The following is a 19,169-nucleotide window of genomic DNA, read 5'->3' on the forward strand; positions in this document are numbered from 1 at the left end:
ATCATGATCCCAGAAGCTATCTCCACTCACAACCACAGTCTGTGCAGCTTTTATTTCAACAGGGAAGTAATAAAATCTATATACAGTCTAAAACCAGTAGAAAAGGTGAGTAAAAAGACCCACGGTCCATCTGGGTTCTGCCAGGAGTGGTGGTGCACGCCTTTAATCCCAGCACTTGGGAGGAAGAGGCAGGCAGATCTGTGAGTTTGAGGCCAGCCTGGTTGACACAGTGAGTTCCAGGACAGCCAGAGCTACATAGTGAGACTCTGTCTCAAAACAAAGGTCTGTGGAGTGATATGAATGGTGGGCCGGGCAAGCATCGTACCTGGCACCCAGAGAAGGGCCTGGGCACTTCTCTGGTAGAGAAGTAAGAGCGGGTCCTAAAGAAAGATCCTTTGCCAAGAACATGGCAGAGATGACACTGCCTAGCTGTTTGAGTCTGTCTACCTGTCTCCACAAGACAGGCGGAAATTCCAAGGCATTCACATAGGACCAGCCTGATTGACAGACCCAAAGGGAGCCAAAGCTTGGCCTGGATTTTGTTAGCATGTCCAAACCTGCAAAGAAAGGGTTCTCTCAGATCCCCTGCAACACAAGGCTTCCTTTCTGGCCAGTCTAAGTCTCCCAGCCCTCAATCGTTAACCTGCCTGAACCATTTGCCCCTCACCCACCCTCAGAGCTCCATCCTATGTAACCCGTCAAAAGCCCGAGCCACAGGCACTGACCTTCACAGTGCTATCCACTGCCCCTGAGAAGAGCCGGCCCCGGGAAACAGCCAGTGCAGTTACACTGCCTTGATGGCGCAGCAGCGTCTGCGTGCAGATCATGTTGTCCATACTCCAGACCTGGGGGAGGGGAGCACATGGGCTATGAGGGCCCACCCCAGCCCAGCCACTTCTGGGCCTCCTGCTCCCAGGCAGCACATACCCTGAGGGACCGGTCATAGGATGCACTGAAGACTTTGGTCTGGTCTGGTGTTGAAATGACTGCCAGGGCGTATACTGTGCCCACATGGCCGGTTAGGGTCCGCACCTGCTCTTTGGACTCAATGTCCCATACCTGAAAGGGGGCAGGCCCAGTTTAGGTTAGAGAAAGGGACCCAGAACAAGGGCAGGACAGACGGAGGCCTGGCACCGGGTTGCCTAGCCCTTACATGAACGAGGTTCTCGTAGGTGCCACAGACAATGTGGTGACTTGTCACGGCAATGGAGTAGACACTGCCACCAGATGTCTGCAGGACATGGATGCAGTCAAGGGTCCGAATGTCCCAGATCTAGGGAAAAGTATGCTACTTAATCTCAGGCCAGGCACTTTCTTACCTTGGGCTCTGGGATTCGAGGAGGATATGGAAAAGGGCAGAGGGGCTTCGGGACACCATAACAAGAGCAGCAGAGGGCAAGGCCCCGTCGCCAGGGTGGGTGGGCACACCTTGATTGTCTGGTAAGAGCCGCTGTAAAGATAGCTCTGTGCTGCCACCAGGGCCCGCACCCAATGGTTGAGGCCTGTGAGCTCCTTCTTCAACTTTAGCTCAGTGCCCACGATGTCCCAGACCTGAAGGAATGGACATGAGCCTGGGCTAGAAAGGCACCCACTGCCCCGGTACCCCACGTACATGCGTACCCCGTACCCCTTGCCTATACCTTGATGGCTTTCAGGGAGCCACTGAAGAGCATGTTATGGGAGGATACCAGGGTGCACACAGGGTTGTCGTGGGCCCGGATGGTGTTCACCTTCTGCAGGTTCTGGATGTCCCACACCTGTAGGGGTGACAGTAAACCTCAGTTCAGAGATCGTGAGAAAGGAAAGAACACCGGGCTTTCTCAGTCCCCACCCTCATGCTGCGCTCTACTCACAATGATGGTGCAGTCTGCAGACCCACTGTACAGTTTGCACCTGGGGGAGCAAAGGTAGCACGTGGAAGCGAGAAGCTACCAGACTTGGACACGAAATCCTGGCTGGCCCCAGGAACCAACTTGGCTTGGTCCTGGGACCACCGCTATGCCTCACTGCTGAGCCCCATTCTCAGTCTGCATAGTTGGATATGAACAACCGGCCTGGGAAACACTTGACGGCTGAGCTGAACGAGTGGGAAGGTCACCTATACTAAATACCAAGTCCCAGGGAGGCCACCACCAGCAGTGAAGCTGAGCAAGACCCTTGCCCACATACCTAGTATAACCACACACAACACAAGAGAGGAAGGCCAGGCTTAGGAAGGACCTACTGAGAAGTCAGCATGGCAGCTGCCACATGGACCAGAACTAGAGTTAAGCCCAAGGCACTTGCCATCCTGGTGACAGTTGAGCTGTCCTGCCCTCTAAGGGTGCCCCCTCTAGCTTCTAGCCACCTGACATGCCAGGGCAGGGCCAGGCTCTGCTGGGAGTTCACAGACTGTCACTTAGGATCCCAGTATTTGCTCAGGTGTGAGTGTTCCATAGGTGGAACAGACGCATGTTTCACAGGGTGTCAGTATGGCACACCCTGGCCCAGTGGACAAGACTCACCCCTGGATGCAGAGCGCCAGCACAATACCATCATGGCCCTCCAGTGTCTTTTGGCACTTGTAGGTGGTACACGTGTCCCACACCTGCAGAGATCAGGTTAGACCAGGTCCCCACAGGTCAGTTCGGTGCCAAAAGGGCAGGATAGCAGCCATTAGGGGAGAAAACCCAGCCATGGACAGCAGGTAGCAGAGGCTGGCATGCAGTGCCCACCTGAGCCCAGGTACAGTGCAGAGCCTGTGGAACAGGACCCACTCACCTTGATCGTCTTGTCAGAAGAGCCACTGAAGAGTAGGTCACCCATGGAATAGACACAGAGACACCAGACAGGGCCCTGGTGGCCCACAAAGGTCCCTTTGCACTTGAAGATCTGCTGAGGGTCATAGGCTGCAAACGGGAGAAGTTAGTGAGGGACTGGTAGGGCTCTAGAGACAGCATTAGCAGCAGCGGGCTATACTCACATCCAAGGATACCCATGTTCAGGCGTGCATTGATGTGAGACAGCTCATCCTGCAAGACCAAGCACAGAGCAAAGAATGGGTGGATGGAACAGACACTGACCTCTGGTGAAGCTACGGAACATAGACCCTTAAACCTTGAGCACTAGGGACAAAGGCCAGAGGAGGAACCCAGGTCTGTCCTCCTGTGTCTCCACTCTGCAGTCCTCAGGGACTCACATTCAGCATGGACGCATCCCTCCGGAACTCCATGAGGTCCTCACTGAGCTTGCTCTGGTTCTCATCAAGGACATCTGAGCAACAAGAACAGACAGGTATTCCCGGGGTCCAGCACAGCGCGGGAACCCACGTTCTCTGAGCTACATCTTACCAAACTTGAGCTCAAGGCTTTTCTCCAGCTGGTCAATCTTCTCCGAGAGCTTGCCCAGCATGGAGCGCAGGAAGGCGATCTCCTGGTCCTTCTGGGCCAACGCCACATGCATCTCATGGAAGCGATCATCAGTTTGCTGCAGGAACTCCTTCAGGCCCTCAAAGCGGCATGTTTCCAAGTGTGTCTCATATGTGTCTTGGTTCCCGATAAATGTGCACCTGGGGGAACAGGACAGTTGCCCTGCCCACCTGCCTGCCTGGCAAGACTGACCCTCAGCCTCCCTACCCATTAAATCCAAGCCATCACGGTCATGCCTATTACCCCTCAGATCCAGCTCCCCTCCCATCCTCCACTGACAGCAGTTAGATCATTTCACAATGAAATCTTATCCTGTAATTCCAGAAAGCCTCAAGGATCCCTCCCTCCCTAAGAGTAAAACTTGTGCCCAGTAACAGCCTCCCTGCTCAACAGCTAGGAGGATGCTCCTTTCCTTCTGTCCCTGCCTCCCCTCCACTCCCATTTCAGCCCCTTTACCCACCTTCCCTGATACCCACTTCCAACCTGTTTGGTCCTCTCTGTTCTCCTGGGCACCTGGATATGAGCTGTGATGGCAGTCATTGGTGTGGCTCCCAGCTCTGGTCCATCTGCCAGGCATCAGCTCCCAGAAGCCCACCAGCCCACATCCCGCCCCCGCCCACTCACCCGTACTTAGAGTGGGGACACTTGATGTGCTCGCATTCCTTCAGGTGGGCCTCTAGGTTCATCTTGAGAAGGGGAGGGCAGCTGGGGTTGTTGGGGCAGCGCACAGGCCTGTAGTCACAGCTACTCTCGTGGTCCCTGTGCATATGCAGGATGTGGGGGCAGAGCTAAGCCTCCCCCCAATGTAGTCCCAGAGAAGTAAATGAGCTCAGCAGCTCCAAAGAGAGGGAGGCTCAGAAGGTACTCACTTCCGGGCACTAAGCTTGATGGTGAAGGGGCAGCCCCTCGGGTCTACCTCAAAGACCCCAGGCTTTCCAGTGCCTGCTGCATGACAACCATGTCGACAATGGATGAAGAGCTCTCCAATCTGCTCAGCCACTGCAATGTTGTTCACCACCACGGTCAGCTTGGCATTGTCCACGGGACACTTCTCTGGAGAGGATGATGTGCTGAGCCCACCGCCTGCCCAGCCACCTCTCCCCCTGGCAGCTCTGCCCAGTAAGAAGTCAAGTCTTGGGGAAAGGAGGTGCAGTGGCAGACAGGCGACGGAAGCCCACTGGGTGCCCAAGCTGCCTATGCAGAAAAAGCTGCACAGTAGACCTCCCAGATGAGCAGGCAGTGACAGAGGTCTCTTAGCTGGCCCAGTAGTTTTAGGCAGGGTCAAGGGGTAATGGACAGATGGTGTGAAACAGAAGCAGAGACTGCCAGGGACAACAGCATCTGTTGGAGCCCAAGCCCTCACCCTGGAACCCATTCCATGTCCACCACAGCAAGAGCTCTGAGGCTGGGGACATCAGCAATCAGGCTTTGTATAGAGGTCCTTTGCCTGCCAGGCTGGAGCCCTTGCATCACTATTCCAACCCTGGAACAGGCCACACATGCCTAGATGGGAAACCAGTGGCCTCTGCTGGCAGCCGGGGGAAATAACAGAACAAGCACCACCCACCACCCACTCCCCTTCCCAGGTCTGAATGGTAGGCACAGACCTACCTGACTTCAAGGCGCATCGTCTACAGAACGTGTGCTGTGGGAACAAAAAGTGGACTTAGGGGACAGTTGTAGTTGTCTTCCCTCTAAGTCAAGGTCAGTGGCAGCCCAGAGTTCACACCATTCCCCACCACTTCAAAGAGCTCCTGCCTGACAGCCAGCTTGGGACTAGGAGCAAGACCAGCAGCGCACTGGCCTGAGCGCCAAAGGGAGTACCTGGGGTTGGGGAGTAAGAGGGTCTGTGATCTCACCCCGCAGGTAGTGATCACAGGGTCCTTGAACACATTGCAGCAGAGCTGGCAACACAGTTTTACCGAGGGCTGCTCAGCAAATACCAGCGGTTCCTAGACAGAGCGGAGCAAAAGCCAGATGATCAGGAGGTGGGCCTGGAGTGCTGAGGTGGGGGTTTTGGGATTAGACCCTCAGCAATATTAACTACCCAAGCCACCAGCGTGTCCACCCTGTCCAGGACTGGGCCAATCCTGTTGAATCTAGAGCATCGTGAGAGGACCAAGGAGTCAAAGCAAGGGGTGTGGCTCAGAGGTAGGTGGAAGCAGTGACCAACCACACACACAGCACCTGCACACGGAGTCTCAGCCAGCCTTACTGGCCCCTCTTCCTGGCAAACAGACTAGAAAAGTGCCCGATCTGAGCCCCACCTTCCCACCTCTCATCCCCAGGCAGCCTTCAGATAGAAAAGGGAGACGGAGTCCTCAGAGTTCCAACATGGACCAGAGTCCCTAACCAGCTCTGACCTGCCCTCGCTGTGCTATGTTGTATGGCCTGAGGGGACAGTCAGTACCCATTCCACGAGGTAGCAGTGACAATCCTGGAAGACGGTTCCTGTCAAACCTACCACACCTACCGGCTCCTCCTCCTCCTCAGGCAGCGAGAATGTGGAGCGCAGGGACATGCTGGACTCGGAGTGTAGGGAGCGGACAGAGATGGCTGAGTCAGAGCGGCGAGGAGTGTTGATAGGGGGCTGCACAGATGGAGGCAGCCTATCAGGGGGTTGAGCCCTGTGGAGGCAGGGGTGCCCCTAAGCCACCCCACTTCCAGCAAGTCCACAAGGCTGTGGATTGTGTGGGGGAGGTTGGTGTGGCCTCAGTCCCTGCTGCCTGTGGTAGCCGACCCTGGCCTTTGGGTCTGGGCTGCCCGTTCTCGCCTGCCAATTTTCTTTGTGTAAATGGAGAGATTTCCTGCTATTCAATTCTACAGGACATGCTTAGGCTTCTTCCTGCTTCCCGTGAGGGAATGTGGGCTGCAGAGAGGCTGCATCCACCAGCCAATCCTGGGGCGGTTAAGACCCCGGATTACTGAACAGAAAAGAGCAGAAGCCTGGTCAAGGAGAGGTGGCCATGGTCTGAGCTGCCTTCTTGGTCAGGAGACATTTACATTTGACCCAGCCAAGGAGGTTCATTGTAATGGCAGGAATGTTCTACCCAAGGCTGACCTAGTCTCTTAAGACCTGAGGGAAGCAACCTTTAATGAGGTCCTAGGGGGAGAGAGGACAGCATTCAAGGGCTACTGCCGCCCCAGCTCCTCCCTGCAGGCTAACAGACACCTGCAGCCTCTTTTGTGAGCAATAACCTGTCTTGGACCAATGTCCTGGTCTACTTGCCACCTTTCTGAGCCTGTGTCTGGAACAGGAGGCAGACTAGACATGTACTTCATTCTCCCGGGCAGGGCCCATCTCCTTTAACTAGGATGTCCCAAAGTGACACCTTGCATGGGAATGCCATGTGAGGCCTAGAGGGCAAAGTTAAAGGAAGTGAGTCAAATATCCCCAGTAGTGGCCAGCAGAGGAGCAAGGAGTGCCAGACAGGAGCTAGCACAGAGCTGCACGCTCTCCACTGCCTACTGGCCAGAGCAGCTCTGAGGGAACTGAAGTCAGGTTAGTGGGACAGACAGGTGGGCACAGCTGCCCATCGTCCCACAGCAAACAAGAGTCCAGTGCATATGTAAAATTACTGCAACCTGTCAGATGCCCCAGAGAGTATCCAACCCAGAGGTTCAGGCTGCAGTAAGAGGAGCTGGGTGGAGACTGAAGAGGTGAAGCTGTGGGGAGCGGGGTAAATATATCTGACTCGCATAAGGCTCAGTGCAGTGCCGGGCCCACAGGGCACATGCCTTTAATCTCAATACTAGTGAGACAGAGAGGCAGATCTCTAAGTTCAAGAACATCCTGGTCTACATAGTCCTAGACAGCAAGGGCTATGAAAAGAGACCCTGTCTCAAAAAACAATAACGAAAACAAACAAATAAAAAAACCTACCAAAAATAAAAGCAAAAAGAGGAAAAGGTGCCTCCGCCTCTGCCTGGCCTGCCATCCAGGCAGGAACTCCAGTTCTGCCTGTTGTCCTCTGTCACACTGGCAGACTCACCTGAGAAAACCTCTTGTGGCTCCCACCTTCCTTAAGATGGAACCAAAACTGCCTGACCGTGGCCTTCAGGGGTCATGCCCTAACGCCCAGGCCCACAAACTGGCTGCTCACTGCCTCCCTCCAGTTTCAGGAATGTGACGAGTGCTCAGACCTCCAGGTGTTTCACTGTTCCCACTCTCTGCTCCTCCTAAGACCTGGTCCCTCCTGGTAGGAGGGTTAGGAACCGTACCAGGCTTCTGCATCCTAAGGACCTACCATGCTGTCCTCTTCATCCCGTGGTGAATAGGCAAGGGTGCTAGAGGAGGACGGTGTCCTGCGATGCTGTTTGTATGTGCTGGTCCCATCAGCCGCTAAAAAGACAGAGGAAGGCCTGAGTGACATGACTGTCAGTGGAGGAAGGGACTGAGGCAGCAGGGACAGCAGTCTGCTGGCAGAGCCTCTCTATGGGACCCTCTGGATTGTCTCCTGAGGTAAGATCAGCACTGGCAATGTGGCCCTGCAGATAACTGAGGATGGACTGCTAGCTGCCCCCCTCTGCCTACCTTTAAATTCTTTATTTCCCTCCCCTTGGGTAGAGAACCCAGGACCGGGCTCATGCTAATCAGGAGCATTATCACCAGTCCTTGTTTTTGTTAACTTTATGTGTATGAGTATCTTGCCTACATGCACATCTGTGCATTACACATGTGTCTGTTACCTATGGCAGCATCAGATCTTCTAGAACTGGAATTACAAGTTGATGTGAAATACCATATGGGTGCTAAGAACTGAACCTGGGTCCTTGGGAAGAACCACTAAGACATCTCTCTAGATCTAGCTCTTGCTTGAGTTTGGCTTTTTGAGACAGAGTCCCACTATAAAGCCTTGACTGTCTTGGACTTACTATGCAGACCAGGCTGGCCTAGAATCATAAGAGATCTACCCGTCTCTATTTCCCAAAGGGTTGGGATTAGTGGTGTACACCGCCATGTCTGGTTCGGCCCTTGTTTTAAGACATGATCTCTCTATGCAGCTCAGGGTTACTTCAAATGCATTATTTTCCTGCCTCCATCTCTGGAGTGCTAGGCCACAGGCAGCACCACCATGCCCAGCTAAGACCTTCCTTTTAGAGTCTTCAGTCTGATAAGGGGCCCTCCATGTCTAGCTGGGTGTGTGAGTGGCATGGCGTCTTTTCTAGGGCAGATCACTTGGGCACATCCCTTCAAGGTAACTGTCAGGTTGAATTCTCTGACAGCCTTAGTTCAGAAGGGGAAACTGAGGACCTCAGCTAATAAATGACAGGTAAATACTGCATTCTGTTAGCCTAGGTCCTCCTGCCTCCTCCCTGGCACAAGCAGATTCAGAAACTAGGGCTAGCTAGCCTTGTTGGCCTCCCATCTCTTGCACACAGAATACCCTGCCCAGCCTAGGCCAGAAGGCAGGGAGGGGTTCCTGGAGCATGAAATATCAAGGGTTCACATGGGAACCAGAGAACCACCTCATAGACACTATAGGCTACAACACTAAGGATAGGCTACTCCGACCCCAGGTTCAAACAGATCCAAATGTCATAGCACAACCAGAATGCTAAACATCTCCATTCAAGATCAGGAATATGACTGTCTATCCTGTGACTGGGCCTCAGTTTCTCCATCTCTAATGACAAAGGCCAGATGAGACAAGTACTGGTATCTCATGGCCTAGCTGACAAGCCCTGGCCACCCAGAAACCAGGGTACAGCAGACCACGTGCCATTTTGGCTCTGGAACCCTCAACAGTAGTGACAGGTACTGTGGAGTCTCTGAAGACAGATGAGGCGGTGAGCAACAGCCTCCTGGGTGGGGTGTGGGAGAAGAGGCCCTTTCAGAGCCCCCTCAGGTCATGCAGAATTAAAAGACACTGGTGTGCTCCTGCTAACCCCGTGCCTTCAGCCATGGGAAGGCAATTAAAAAACCAATTAGTAGCTGGCGCACTCCTGTGGTGGAGAACTGGCAAAACAGAACACAATGCCCCAGAACTCTGGCCCTCCCCAGCCTCCAGCAAAGACGCTGCCCCACTGCCCCAACCTGTGCTATGATCTCTTGAAGCACCTTGTCTGACAGCGCCAGATCCCGCCCTAGAAAGGACGCTGTGCCAGTCACACCCTCTTGGATGCTAGGAGCCCATGGCCGGATGAGGCATGAGTCACTGGGATAAGATATAGGTATAACTGGTGGTGCCAGGGAAGTCAAGACAGCTGCCCCCCCAGATGGGGTGGGCACCTTTTGGGTAGAAGGAAGTGGAGGGAGACTAATAACAAAGGTGAGGTACAGGAACAGCACTGCCTACTTCTGCCTGGCTGGCAGCCGAGACATGGAAAGAAACAGAGGCCAGGAGACCAACAACACTCCTTCACCAACACAAGCACCCAGTGCCCACTCACCAGGAAGTGCCCCTAGATCCCAACAGAGTACAGATTCTTCCTGATCACAGGCTCACCTTTGGTGATGGTGGTGACGGTCGAAAAGGTAGGCCCAAAGGTCGTTTCCATTCTGGTCTAATAGGCAATGGAAAAGACTTAATGCAATATGCACAGGGTCACACATACTGGCATGCTTGCGTACTGGAGGCTCACCTGCACACATGTGCAGGGACACTCCATCAACAGGCACAGGCTATTCTGAGGGGCCCTCCAATGAGGAAAAGGACTGTCAGTAGTTCTGCCCATAGTGGCAAGTTTTATATATATATATCTATATATATCTATAGCATGCTGGGGCGCTGGGGTGTGGTATGCAGAGGGCAGACCCTCAGGTACCTCTCTTACCCCACTGCTGTCTGGGGAGGGAAGATTGGCGGGCCCCCCAGAGAAGCGGTTGTAGCGGGCACTCTTGGCTGAGCTCATGCTCTAGAGAGGCATCCAGGTTCCTCGGGCAGTGTCCCCTATGGGTAGAACACAAATGAGGGGCTTCAGAGGTGGCATTCTGGGTACCTAAAAGCCAGCCAAGTTCCCCCGTTTGGTAGACCCAGCCAGTCCATCACAGGGCAGGTCTTAGCTTCCTCCTGCCTCTGCTGCATTGTTGGGAGGTCCACAGCAGGCAAGGGCCAACCTGCCCCTCCCTCAAAGTTGCAAAAGCCCCAGCTACAGAAAAGGAGGCCCCTTGAGGACAGGTGACCTTTACTGGTACCATCCCTTCAGGCCTGGACCCTTTGAGGAAACCACCCAGCTCTACCTCTGAAGTGGAAAGCCCAATCTGCATTGGCCAATCCTCTGGTCCTGCTCACAGCTTATCACTTTGAGACCTGCCCCTGTGCAGGCCAAATATTCTTATGGCTAAGGCCGGGTCTTGATTTATACCCATCCATTAGACTGGGCCTGAGGTGTAGCACACACACCAGGACCTAGTCACATGGGAACCCACCAGAGCAACATGAGTGTGTTCTCTGCCATAGCAGATGCTATCAGGACCCAGCCAGGACCACCAAGAAACCATGGGCAAAGTCACCTGAGTCTCTCTCTCTTAACTTGGCCATCCAAGGCAAGTCACAGGAAAAAGATGAACCCTGATCTTAACCAATGGCAGTTACCCACACCACCTGTGCCATTCAGGAATTAGGGTAGCAGAAGGCACAAGGGAAGCATATAGGGACCAGTGTCCCTGCTCTACCCAGAAGAGAGCGGCAGGAGAAAGGGTAGACATGTGGTCTGTACAGGGAAGGGACGATTAGAAGACCAGCCAGTAGGTCACACTCAGGACAGGTCTAGGACAACACCCACCCTGAGACACTACAGCTACATACACTGTCAGAAGGTATCCCCTACGGGCTTCCCCCTCTCAGGATTCTGCAAGGGTGGAGCTAAGAGGGCAAGCAAGCAACAGCCTTGTTTCAGTCGCAGAGAGCTCCCTGCAAAGAGCAGGGCTGTTGTGGAACAGAATATCTGTTTAACTGTGTAAAGATGTGCTGCATTGTTTAATTGTGGAAGATGTGTGGCTGTTTTATCTTGCCTGCCTAAAGCACCTGACTGGTCTAATAAGAAACTGAATGGCCAATAGCTGGGCAGAGGAGGGACAGGAGGGGCAGAGAGAAAAGGGAAGCCAGCCAGGCAGCCAGGAAGCAGGGTGGACAGTTCCTAGATAAGATAAACAAGTCTCGGGGCAGCTCACAGATTAACAGAAATGGGTTAAGTTAAAACAAAACAAAACAAAAAGCTAGCTAGACACAAGCTAAGGCAGAGCATTAACAAGCATTAAGTCTCCGCGTCATGATTTGGGGGCTGGTGCTCCAAGAAAGCCCGCTACATGGGGTCACAAAAAATGAGAACTCTACCTCTCATGAGGCCACCTTCTAGGGAGACACGGCCATGCTGTATCCGTTCCACAGGCCAGGGCCACGCCACAGTGTGGCTTGGTTTGTGCCAAGGCCACTGAGGACAGGGAAGGGACAAGAAGGGAGAGAGCTCAGACGGTCCAGGTAAATTATGTGCTAAGCCTAGGCCTCAGATCAAGGCGGGGCAGTTTCTACTCCAGTTCCCTAGGAATACTGCACGCGGGCAGCTTCTGCCACTTTCTCCACTAGGTCCTCCTGACATGTTCTCTTCCACACAAACACAGGGAGGCCACAAAGTCTGTCCTGCTTTACCCAGAGTTGTCTAGGCCCATCCAGAGGGCTCTGAGGAAGGACTGGCTCCCAACCTGTCTGCAACCCCCGCTGATTCTTGATCCTTTCTCTTCACTGCCTAGGCCTCACCAACCTCTTCAGCCACCACCTAACATCTACCTGCCAGGGACCCACTTAGCCTCAGCCCTCCACCTCACAAATCAGGGTAGCTTCTGGCCCCTGGAAATGACCTTGTCAGACACGTGCTGTCTGTTACTCTGGACACCCTCAAGTACAGGTAAGTGGAATTCTCTTAAAGGCAGGCCAAGGCCTCTCTCTTCTGACCATAGCTTCAGTTGCCAATGCAAACCGGCGGCTCTCTGGTAGTCACTGCCTTCCTCCCACTGCACCCACCTCAATACCACCAGCCACCACCAGGCACACCTGTGGTTTCAGAGCCCGGCTCTGTGTGTTTTAGACTGTGCTCTCTAGGGACAGGCAAGCTCCGAGGAGATAGGTCTGGAGCAGAAATGTGAAGGAGGCCGGTAGGCAACCTTGCGCTCTTCTGCCTCTTCCCCCAGCAGTCTCCTCCCTGAGCAGGAAGGTCCTTGATAACTGACTTAGATGAAAACACCTTGGCAGCAGGGACTTCCAACCAACCTAAACCTGGGGGCTTCAGGCTCACTCCATCAGTGTGAAAGATTTAACCCTTCGGAGAAAGCCAAGAGGTGGGCTCACAGGGCAGTATTGAGACAGACCTACATTCCACAGAGTTGTTTCCTAGCACCTGTTGCTTTGGGCTGTGAGCCCAGGAGCCAGTGCCTGGCTCCTCTCTGGCTCTATTGTAAGGTTAAGAAAGAAAAAGTATTAATCCCAGCACTCGGGAGGCAGAGGCAGGCGGATCTCTGTAAGTTCGAGACCAGCCTGGTCTACAGAGCTAGTTCCAGGACAGGCTCCAAAGCCACAGAGAAACCCTGTCTCGAAAAACCAAAAAAAAAAAAAAAAAAAAAAAGTACACTTGGCAATATGCAAATCAGCCACGAGTCCATAGAGCCAGTACAGGGGAACAGAACTAGCCTGGAAGGAAGTATAGAGCCAAGCGAGCGGGGAAGGAGGGAGGCAGACTGTGCTGGGCCTAGGAAGCAGTTTCCCAGTTTATATGGGTTCAGCCTCCTTCAGGGACTGGAGGGTAGGCTAACCCCAGGCTAGAGTCCAGAGCACCCATCTGTGCACGACACACAAGACAGCAAAACCACCATCAGCACCACAGGATTGAGCAACACACCGAAGGAAGTCTTCGGGTTAGTTCCCCAGGGCCTGAGCTTTGCAATAACAGGATTTCCCAAATGGCGGGGGCAGGCTGAGACGCAGGGAAAGTGTCACACAGGCCAAACACACCAGAAGCTGGAGCCTACCCTGCTGAGGTTCTCTGGAAAAAAGCTATCAACTGGAGTAGGAATCCCTTAGGGGTTATGTGTCCTAGAAGCCTGGACACTCCTGTCCTCTAATTCCCAGGGTTGGAAGGACAGCTTCCCCCACAAGGTTGGCAGCCCTTTCTCAAGCTAGGAAAAGCTATGGGCAGTGGGTTAAGCCAGGACTTGCCACACAAGTTCCCTTTCCATGTCTGTGGAGCCCAGGACATAATCCCCTAGGAAACAGAATCTCCATCTTTTATTTTACTGTTCTCCTTCTTCAGATGATTTCCCCACTTATCTTTCTGTGCGTGTGCATCTGTATATGTGTGCCACAGCCCCTACCATGAGTGTGTAGAGGTCAGGAAACAAACGATGGGAATAGGTTCTCTCTCTCTCTTTCCAAGCAGGTCACCATCTAGCCTACACTCTGTCTCCCGAGTGCTGAGATTAAAGGCATGTGCTATCACTGCCCAACTAAGACTTATTTTAAAAGAAGAAAAAAAAAACTGCGTGTGCAAATGTATGTGTGTGTTTAAGTTTGCATGTGTACTAGTACCTACAGACACTAAAAAGAATGTTGAATTCCCTGAAGTTAGAGTTTTAGGTGGTTGTGAGCCACCCACTATAAACACTAGGACCTGATTCCACACCAGAACCATAAGTGCTCTAACCAAACTCCAGGATTCTTCGAGACACGGTTTCTCTGTGTAACTTCGGAGCCTGTCCTGGAACTCATTCTGTAGACCAGGCTGGCCTCGAACTCACAGAGATCTGTGTGCCTGTGCCTGTGTACCATAAACAGAATGCTCACAAAGGCCAAAAGAGAGTTCGAGGCCAGTCTTGTCTACAAGAACTCCATCCAGGACAGGCTTGAAAGCTACGAGAGAGAGACAGAGAGAGAAAGAGAGCGAGAGAGAAGATATTCCCTAGTATTGGAGTTACAAACAGTTGTGAGCTATATGTAGAACTGAACCTGGGTCCTCTGTAAGATCAAGTGCTCTTAATCACTGAGTCATTTCTCCAATTTGGTCTTTTTTGGTGGGGGGTTAGAAGACAGGGTTTCTCTGTAGCTTTGGAGCCTTTCTGAACTCACTCTATAGACCAGGCTGGCCTTGAACACACAGAGATCTGCCTGTTTCTGCCTCCTGAGTGCTGGGATTAAAGGCATGTGCCATCATCACCTGGCCCAATTTGGTCTTTTTTTTTTTTTTAAAAAAATATTTATTTATTTGTTATGTATACAACATTCCTTCCATGTATGCTTGCATGTCAGAAAAGGGCATCAGATCTCATTACAGATGGTTGTGAGCCACCATGTGGTTGCTGGGAATTGAACTCAGGACCTCTGGAAGAGCAGGCAGTGCTCTTAACCTCTGAGCCATCTCTCCAGCCCCCCAATTTGGTCTTTTTAAAAAGACAAAAAGTTTGAGAGCCTGAAGCAGAAGGATCGCCCTAAAGCTAAGGCCGGCCTGCAATAATTAGTGATGCTCTCTGTCTCTCAGACAGACAGACAGACAGACACACACACACCTTGGCTGTTACCAGTAGACGAGTATCGAGGCTTGTCTGAGCTGTGGGTAGCTGACGGGCTGGACTTCAGCCAGAGCACCCTCTGGTTATACTTGCTAAAGTTCCAAGCATATCTCCTGGCATAAGAAAGCCAGTGCCAGAACCTGAAGAACGTCCAGCCCCTACTTCAGCTCCCCCTGGCTCAAAACCAGATCTGGCTGCCAAATCCTATAGAAACAGACTTGGTTGCCATAGCAAAACCATACACACTTGCCCTGCCTTTCTCTTGATGTCCCCTTAGCACATCTTTCCCACCCCAAACAGGCAGGGTGTGCCAGCCAGGGCCGCTAGAGTGTCAAATCCCTCAGATTTGAAGATCTCATAGAGCGTCTAAAGCCCTGGGCAGAAGCCTGTTCTGCTTCTTCCCTTCCCAGCACCCCAGCCTGACTTCCGCCCTCAGTTTTCCTGCTGTGTAGACCCACTGCCCCAACTCTGCATGGGTCCCAGCATTCTGTCTTCTTCTTACACCCTATATCCAACCTCCACATCTTCCCTGCTCAGGCTGAACCTCTTCAGAGTTCAGGGAGTGAGCTTCAACCAAGCTCCTGCCAGTGGCACTAGATTCACCTCACTGTTTTTCCTTTCCCTAGTCTGCGGTGTAGGAATCAGGCTTTTTCTAGAAGTGCAGAGGGCTTCCCAGAGGAGGGGACTAGCCAGATCCAGAGCAGACAGATCTCCTAAGATATGTATCATCCCACTCGAGTGCCTTGCTATCTCAAACAAATCCAACTGGTGGCAACTTGTGGCAACTGATCCAGGTACCTGCTTCCCTAGTAGTTTTTCTTCCCACCCACAGAAGCTGGAGTAACTCAGACAGAATGTAGGGGGCAGAGACCTGCCCAGTCTCATCCCACACTATATACACTCACAGCAGCTCTGTCCTACCCCCTCTATACAATGGGTATCCCGCCCCTGGATGGCCCTATTTCTTGGTTTCTACCCTGTCATCTTCTTCTACCTGGGACTTTCAAGCATCAAGTCCTCCATTATCAGCTCATTCCAAGGGGTCTACTTCCCTTCAGTCACATGACTCTTCCCTAGGACTGGCATTCTGGGGACACTGAGAGTATCTAAGGAAGGATGAGGGGGGGTTGGTAGGTTCCTTTCCAAGGGTTCCTCCTGAACAAGCCAATCAGAGACCTGATAGAGTGCGAGGTGCCCACTTACTGTTAAGACCAGACTTACAGGAACCCTGATCCACAGTAAGATACAACCAGCTGCTAAGTTTTAAACCTGGGTTCAGGCTGGCACTTCACACACATGGTACTCGTGACAGGGCGATCATGACCATGGGCCCTAGACTCAGACAGACCTAGGTTCAAATTCTCCTTTGACCATTCAAGACAGGGATGACTGAGGAAGTTGCTTGGCTTTGAAGGATACTGGATTTTCCACTATAAAACACTGTAACAGCTGTCAGAGACAACATAACTAATAGCTACGGATACACCAGGAGCAGCAGCTCTGACAGACTGGAGTGGAGGCTGAGAAAGGCCAAACGGCCAGCCCACAGACAAGCCAGTGTGGGGGCACAGAAAGGCTGCCCCAAGCTTTGTTCCTTTGGCTCCCTCCACTGCTGTCGGCAAACTAGGAGCCCCAGTGAACCCTCAGGCTAGCTCCTTGCTGAGCAGAGCCAGGCAGCCCATCACAGAGACTAAGCTGCCTATCTTACATCCTCCTTCAGCTGTACCTTCTTCCTCTTCCCCACACCAGACATTGCTTCATCCAAGATTTAGACTCACTGGGTGCTGGAGAATAAGGAGATCCCCAAAGACTGTTTAGTCTGATCCCCGAGGAGCTAGAAGCTGGGCCAAGGGTACAGAGCCTCATTTATTTCTATTCCGTCGCCACAGATTAAAACTAAAGAGCCTGATCTTTGGATCCATTTCCAAAGACTAATATACAGTTACAAGAAGTTACAAAAAACAAACAAACAAAAAAAGGTCGGGCAGTGGTGGCGCACGCTTTTAATCCCAGCACTTGGGAGGCAGAGGCAAGAGGATCTACAAGAACTAGTTTCAGGGCAGGACAGGCTACAGAAAAACCCTGTCTTCAAAAACCAAAAAAAAAAAAGTTACAACAAGGAACTTCTCTGATTTAGACAGTACTCTTGGCCACTCCTTCCTGGTCTGTGGTCACCTTAGTCAGGCTGCATATAGTGGTTCTCACTTCCTGAAGGAACAGTGGTCAAGAGATGGAGCAAGCTTGGGGTTCAGGGACTGGAATTTCCACAGAGAAACATGAACGTATGGAGGTGACTGAAGCACTGCCTGCCACACTGACCCCCTGGAAAGCTGTCTGGGCATAGAGTTCCAAAGAAACCCGAAGAACAGAGCTGAACGGTTACTGAACCAAGGCCAGCAGTGAACAAAGGAATGAATCTGTACGTGCACAGGGAGAGGCTGGAGGTGAGATGAGACTGAAGGAGCAGACATCTCCAGGACTTCAGCCTCATCTGATCATTTTAGCCTGCCTCAAAAAAATATAGGCTGGGTCAACTGGCCAAGTGAGGATTAGAAGGTTTCCTCTCACCTGCGACTCACCTGAATTATAAAGTTCATCTTTATCCATACCAGAAGGCTGTTAGACTTTGCCCGGATCTGCCTCCTACCTCACCTACCCCTTGCTAGAGATCGCTAGCTTGCTCCAAGCTCTTTATCACTCTGGCTCCCTCTGCCTGTAAGGCTCTTTCGGCAATGTCTCAGGACATTGCCTCCTCCATCAGGTCTTTGGCTAACTGTAGCGCTCCCAAACGATTTAAGAACGCTCAACACTCACTTTATCTGCTTCACTTTTGTGGGTTTGTTTTCGTAATATCTATCACAGTTCCTCATGATTTTTAACTCTTTTGTCAGTCTTCGGCCCTTTTAGAAGGAGGGTGAGTTGCCACAAGGAGACATTTATCCAAGTCTTGGGACATTTTTGTTGTAACAAAACAGGGCTGTGGGTATTACTACCATCCAGGGAACAAATCCAGAAACGCTAAAATGCACAGGACTCTAGAGGCAGAATGCCTAGGTCTCGAAACCGCGTACCAGATGAGCTTATCAGTTTCGAATCCTGTCCCCTGCCGACTCTCCGGAGCCTAGGATACTTTCTGGCACACAGGCAGCGCTCAATAAATGCAGGAGAGCAAAAGGAAAGAGAGAGAGTGAAGGAAAGGAGTGACAGACTGGTCCGCGGAGAGTCAAGCCGACTTACGAACGCTGAGACCCCAGCTGTCTCAGTCCCGCCCCCCAGGCTAGGCCCACGACCACTCGTGACGCTCCCATGCCAGCCCGCGCCCCGCCGCACAGCACGGAAGAACGAGTCCCAGGTCCAGTGCGCCGCGCGCACACTCACCCGCCCGCGGCTGCCTGGGAGCAGCGGCTACACCCTCCGGCATCATCTTGCCCCCTCCGCCCGCGGCCCGGAAAGATACGAGATACAGGAGCCGGAAAAGCCCGGGCGCTGCGCACGTCGGAACTTGTAGTTCACGGACTCCCGGAACTCCGGCGGCTGCATCACACTTTGAGTTTCCTAAACTACGACTTCCGGCGACCTCGGCACTGCAGGACCGGATTGGTGACTTCTGAATCACTCTATGTTGCAGGCCGAAATTTAATTGGCTAAGCCCACTCGTCGCTCAAGTAATCAGTGGCTCTACAGAGGGGCTGATCTTCGAGCGACCCAAGATACCGCCTCCGAAAGAAAGTCTACGATGTGATTGGTGGAAACTGCATGACAGCTTGAAGAGCATATCAGCAGCGAAGGAAGGTGGACTCTTCCTCAGACTGCCCAATCACATAAGGGGCAGTTCTATAAACGCTTGAGCCTCGGCTGCGGTCGTTCTTTTGGGAGTGAGTTGGTACCGCGCGTTAGTGTTTGTTCTGCCTATGTGAAGCACGTTTTACCGGCCTTGGTCGCCAAGAGGAACTGGAAGGGCCTCTCAACTGCAGGCCATCCTTCGAGTGCTGCGGTGGTCTGGGCCCTGCTTTCCCCCTCAAATCTTCTGACTTTTTTGCAGGTAAGACTGAGTCGGGCCTGGCTTTCCTTTGCAGCACCAAGCCGATGATGAATTGCTTTAATTTCTGACACCTCGTATGAAAACTGCATGTGCAGTCTGATTACATTACAAGGCTGAGGCTTGGGGACTCTGCCTTTAGTTGGAAGGGCTGGAAATGAAAAGTTACCAAAAGTAAAGATTTCTGTTTCTTGTGACTTTCAGGGCATGGTGAGTCGGCTGCTTC

At 52.5% G+C, this 19,169-nt stretch overlaps 1 protein-coding gene and 1 non-coding gene across 8 annotated transcripts; one reads left to right on the forward strand and one right to left on the reverse strand.

Annotated features, from left to right (window-relative positions):
- Window positions 1-33: 33 nt before the first annotated feature.
- Window positions 34-18,402, reverse strand: Traf7 (TNF receptor associated factor 7). Of its 7 annotated transcripts, none has more exons than XM_057773575.1 (21): window positions 18,283-18,402; window positions 10,185-10,300; window positions 9,857-9,914; window positions 7,655-7,749; window positions 5,881-5,997; window positions 5,267-5,359; window positions 5,019-5,052; window positions 4,277-4,460; window positions 4,032-4,166; window positions 3,330-3,547; window positions 3,179-3,252; window positions 2,963-3,011; window positions 2,761-2,888; window positions 2,505-2,587; window positions 1,854-1,893; window positions 1,641-1,757; window positions 1,429-1,551; window positions 1,154-1,273; window positions 928-1,059; window positions 726-845; window positions 34-557 (listed from the first exon to the last, which is right to left on the reverse strand). In XM_057773575.1, the coding sequence occupies exons 2-21, from the start codon at window positions 10,260-10,262 to the stop codon at window positions 543-545; spliced, it is 2,013 nt and encodes a 670-aa protein (XP_057629558.1). In that variant the 5' UTR covers window positions 10,263-10,300; window positions 18,283-18,402; the 3' UTR covers window positions 34-542. The 7 variants fall into 7 exon arrangements, with proteins under 7 accessions (XP_057629558.1, XP_057629560.1, XP_057629557.1 ...); XM_057773577.1 differs by having other exon boundaries at window positions 4,038-4,166; window positions 5,872-5,997; XM_057773574.1 differs by having other exon boundaries at window positions 5,872-5,997.
- A 583-nt stretch (window positions 18,403-18,985) lies between these two features.
- On the forward strand, window positions 18,986-19,068 carry LOC130878867 (small nucleolar RNA SNORD60). The gene has a single exon (XR_009057484.1). It is a non-coding gene; the product is annotated as a small nucleolar RNA SNORD60 (small nucleolar RNA).
- Window positions 19,069-19,169: the final 101 nt, after the last annotated feature.

This window comes from Chionomys nivalis, chromosome 7, assembly GCF_950005125.1.
Source record: "Chionomys nivalis chromosome 7, mChiNiv1.1, whole genome shotgun sequence".
Classification (NCBI taxonomy): Eukaryota; Metazoa; Chordata; class Mammalia; order Rodentia; family Cricetidae; genus Chionomys; species Chionomys nivalis.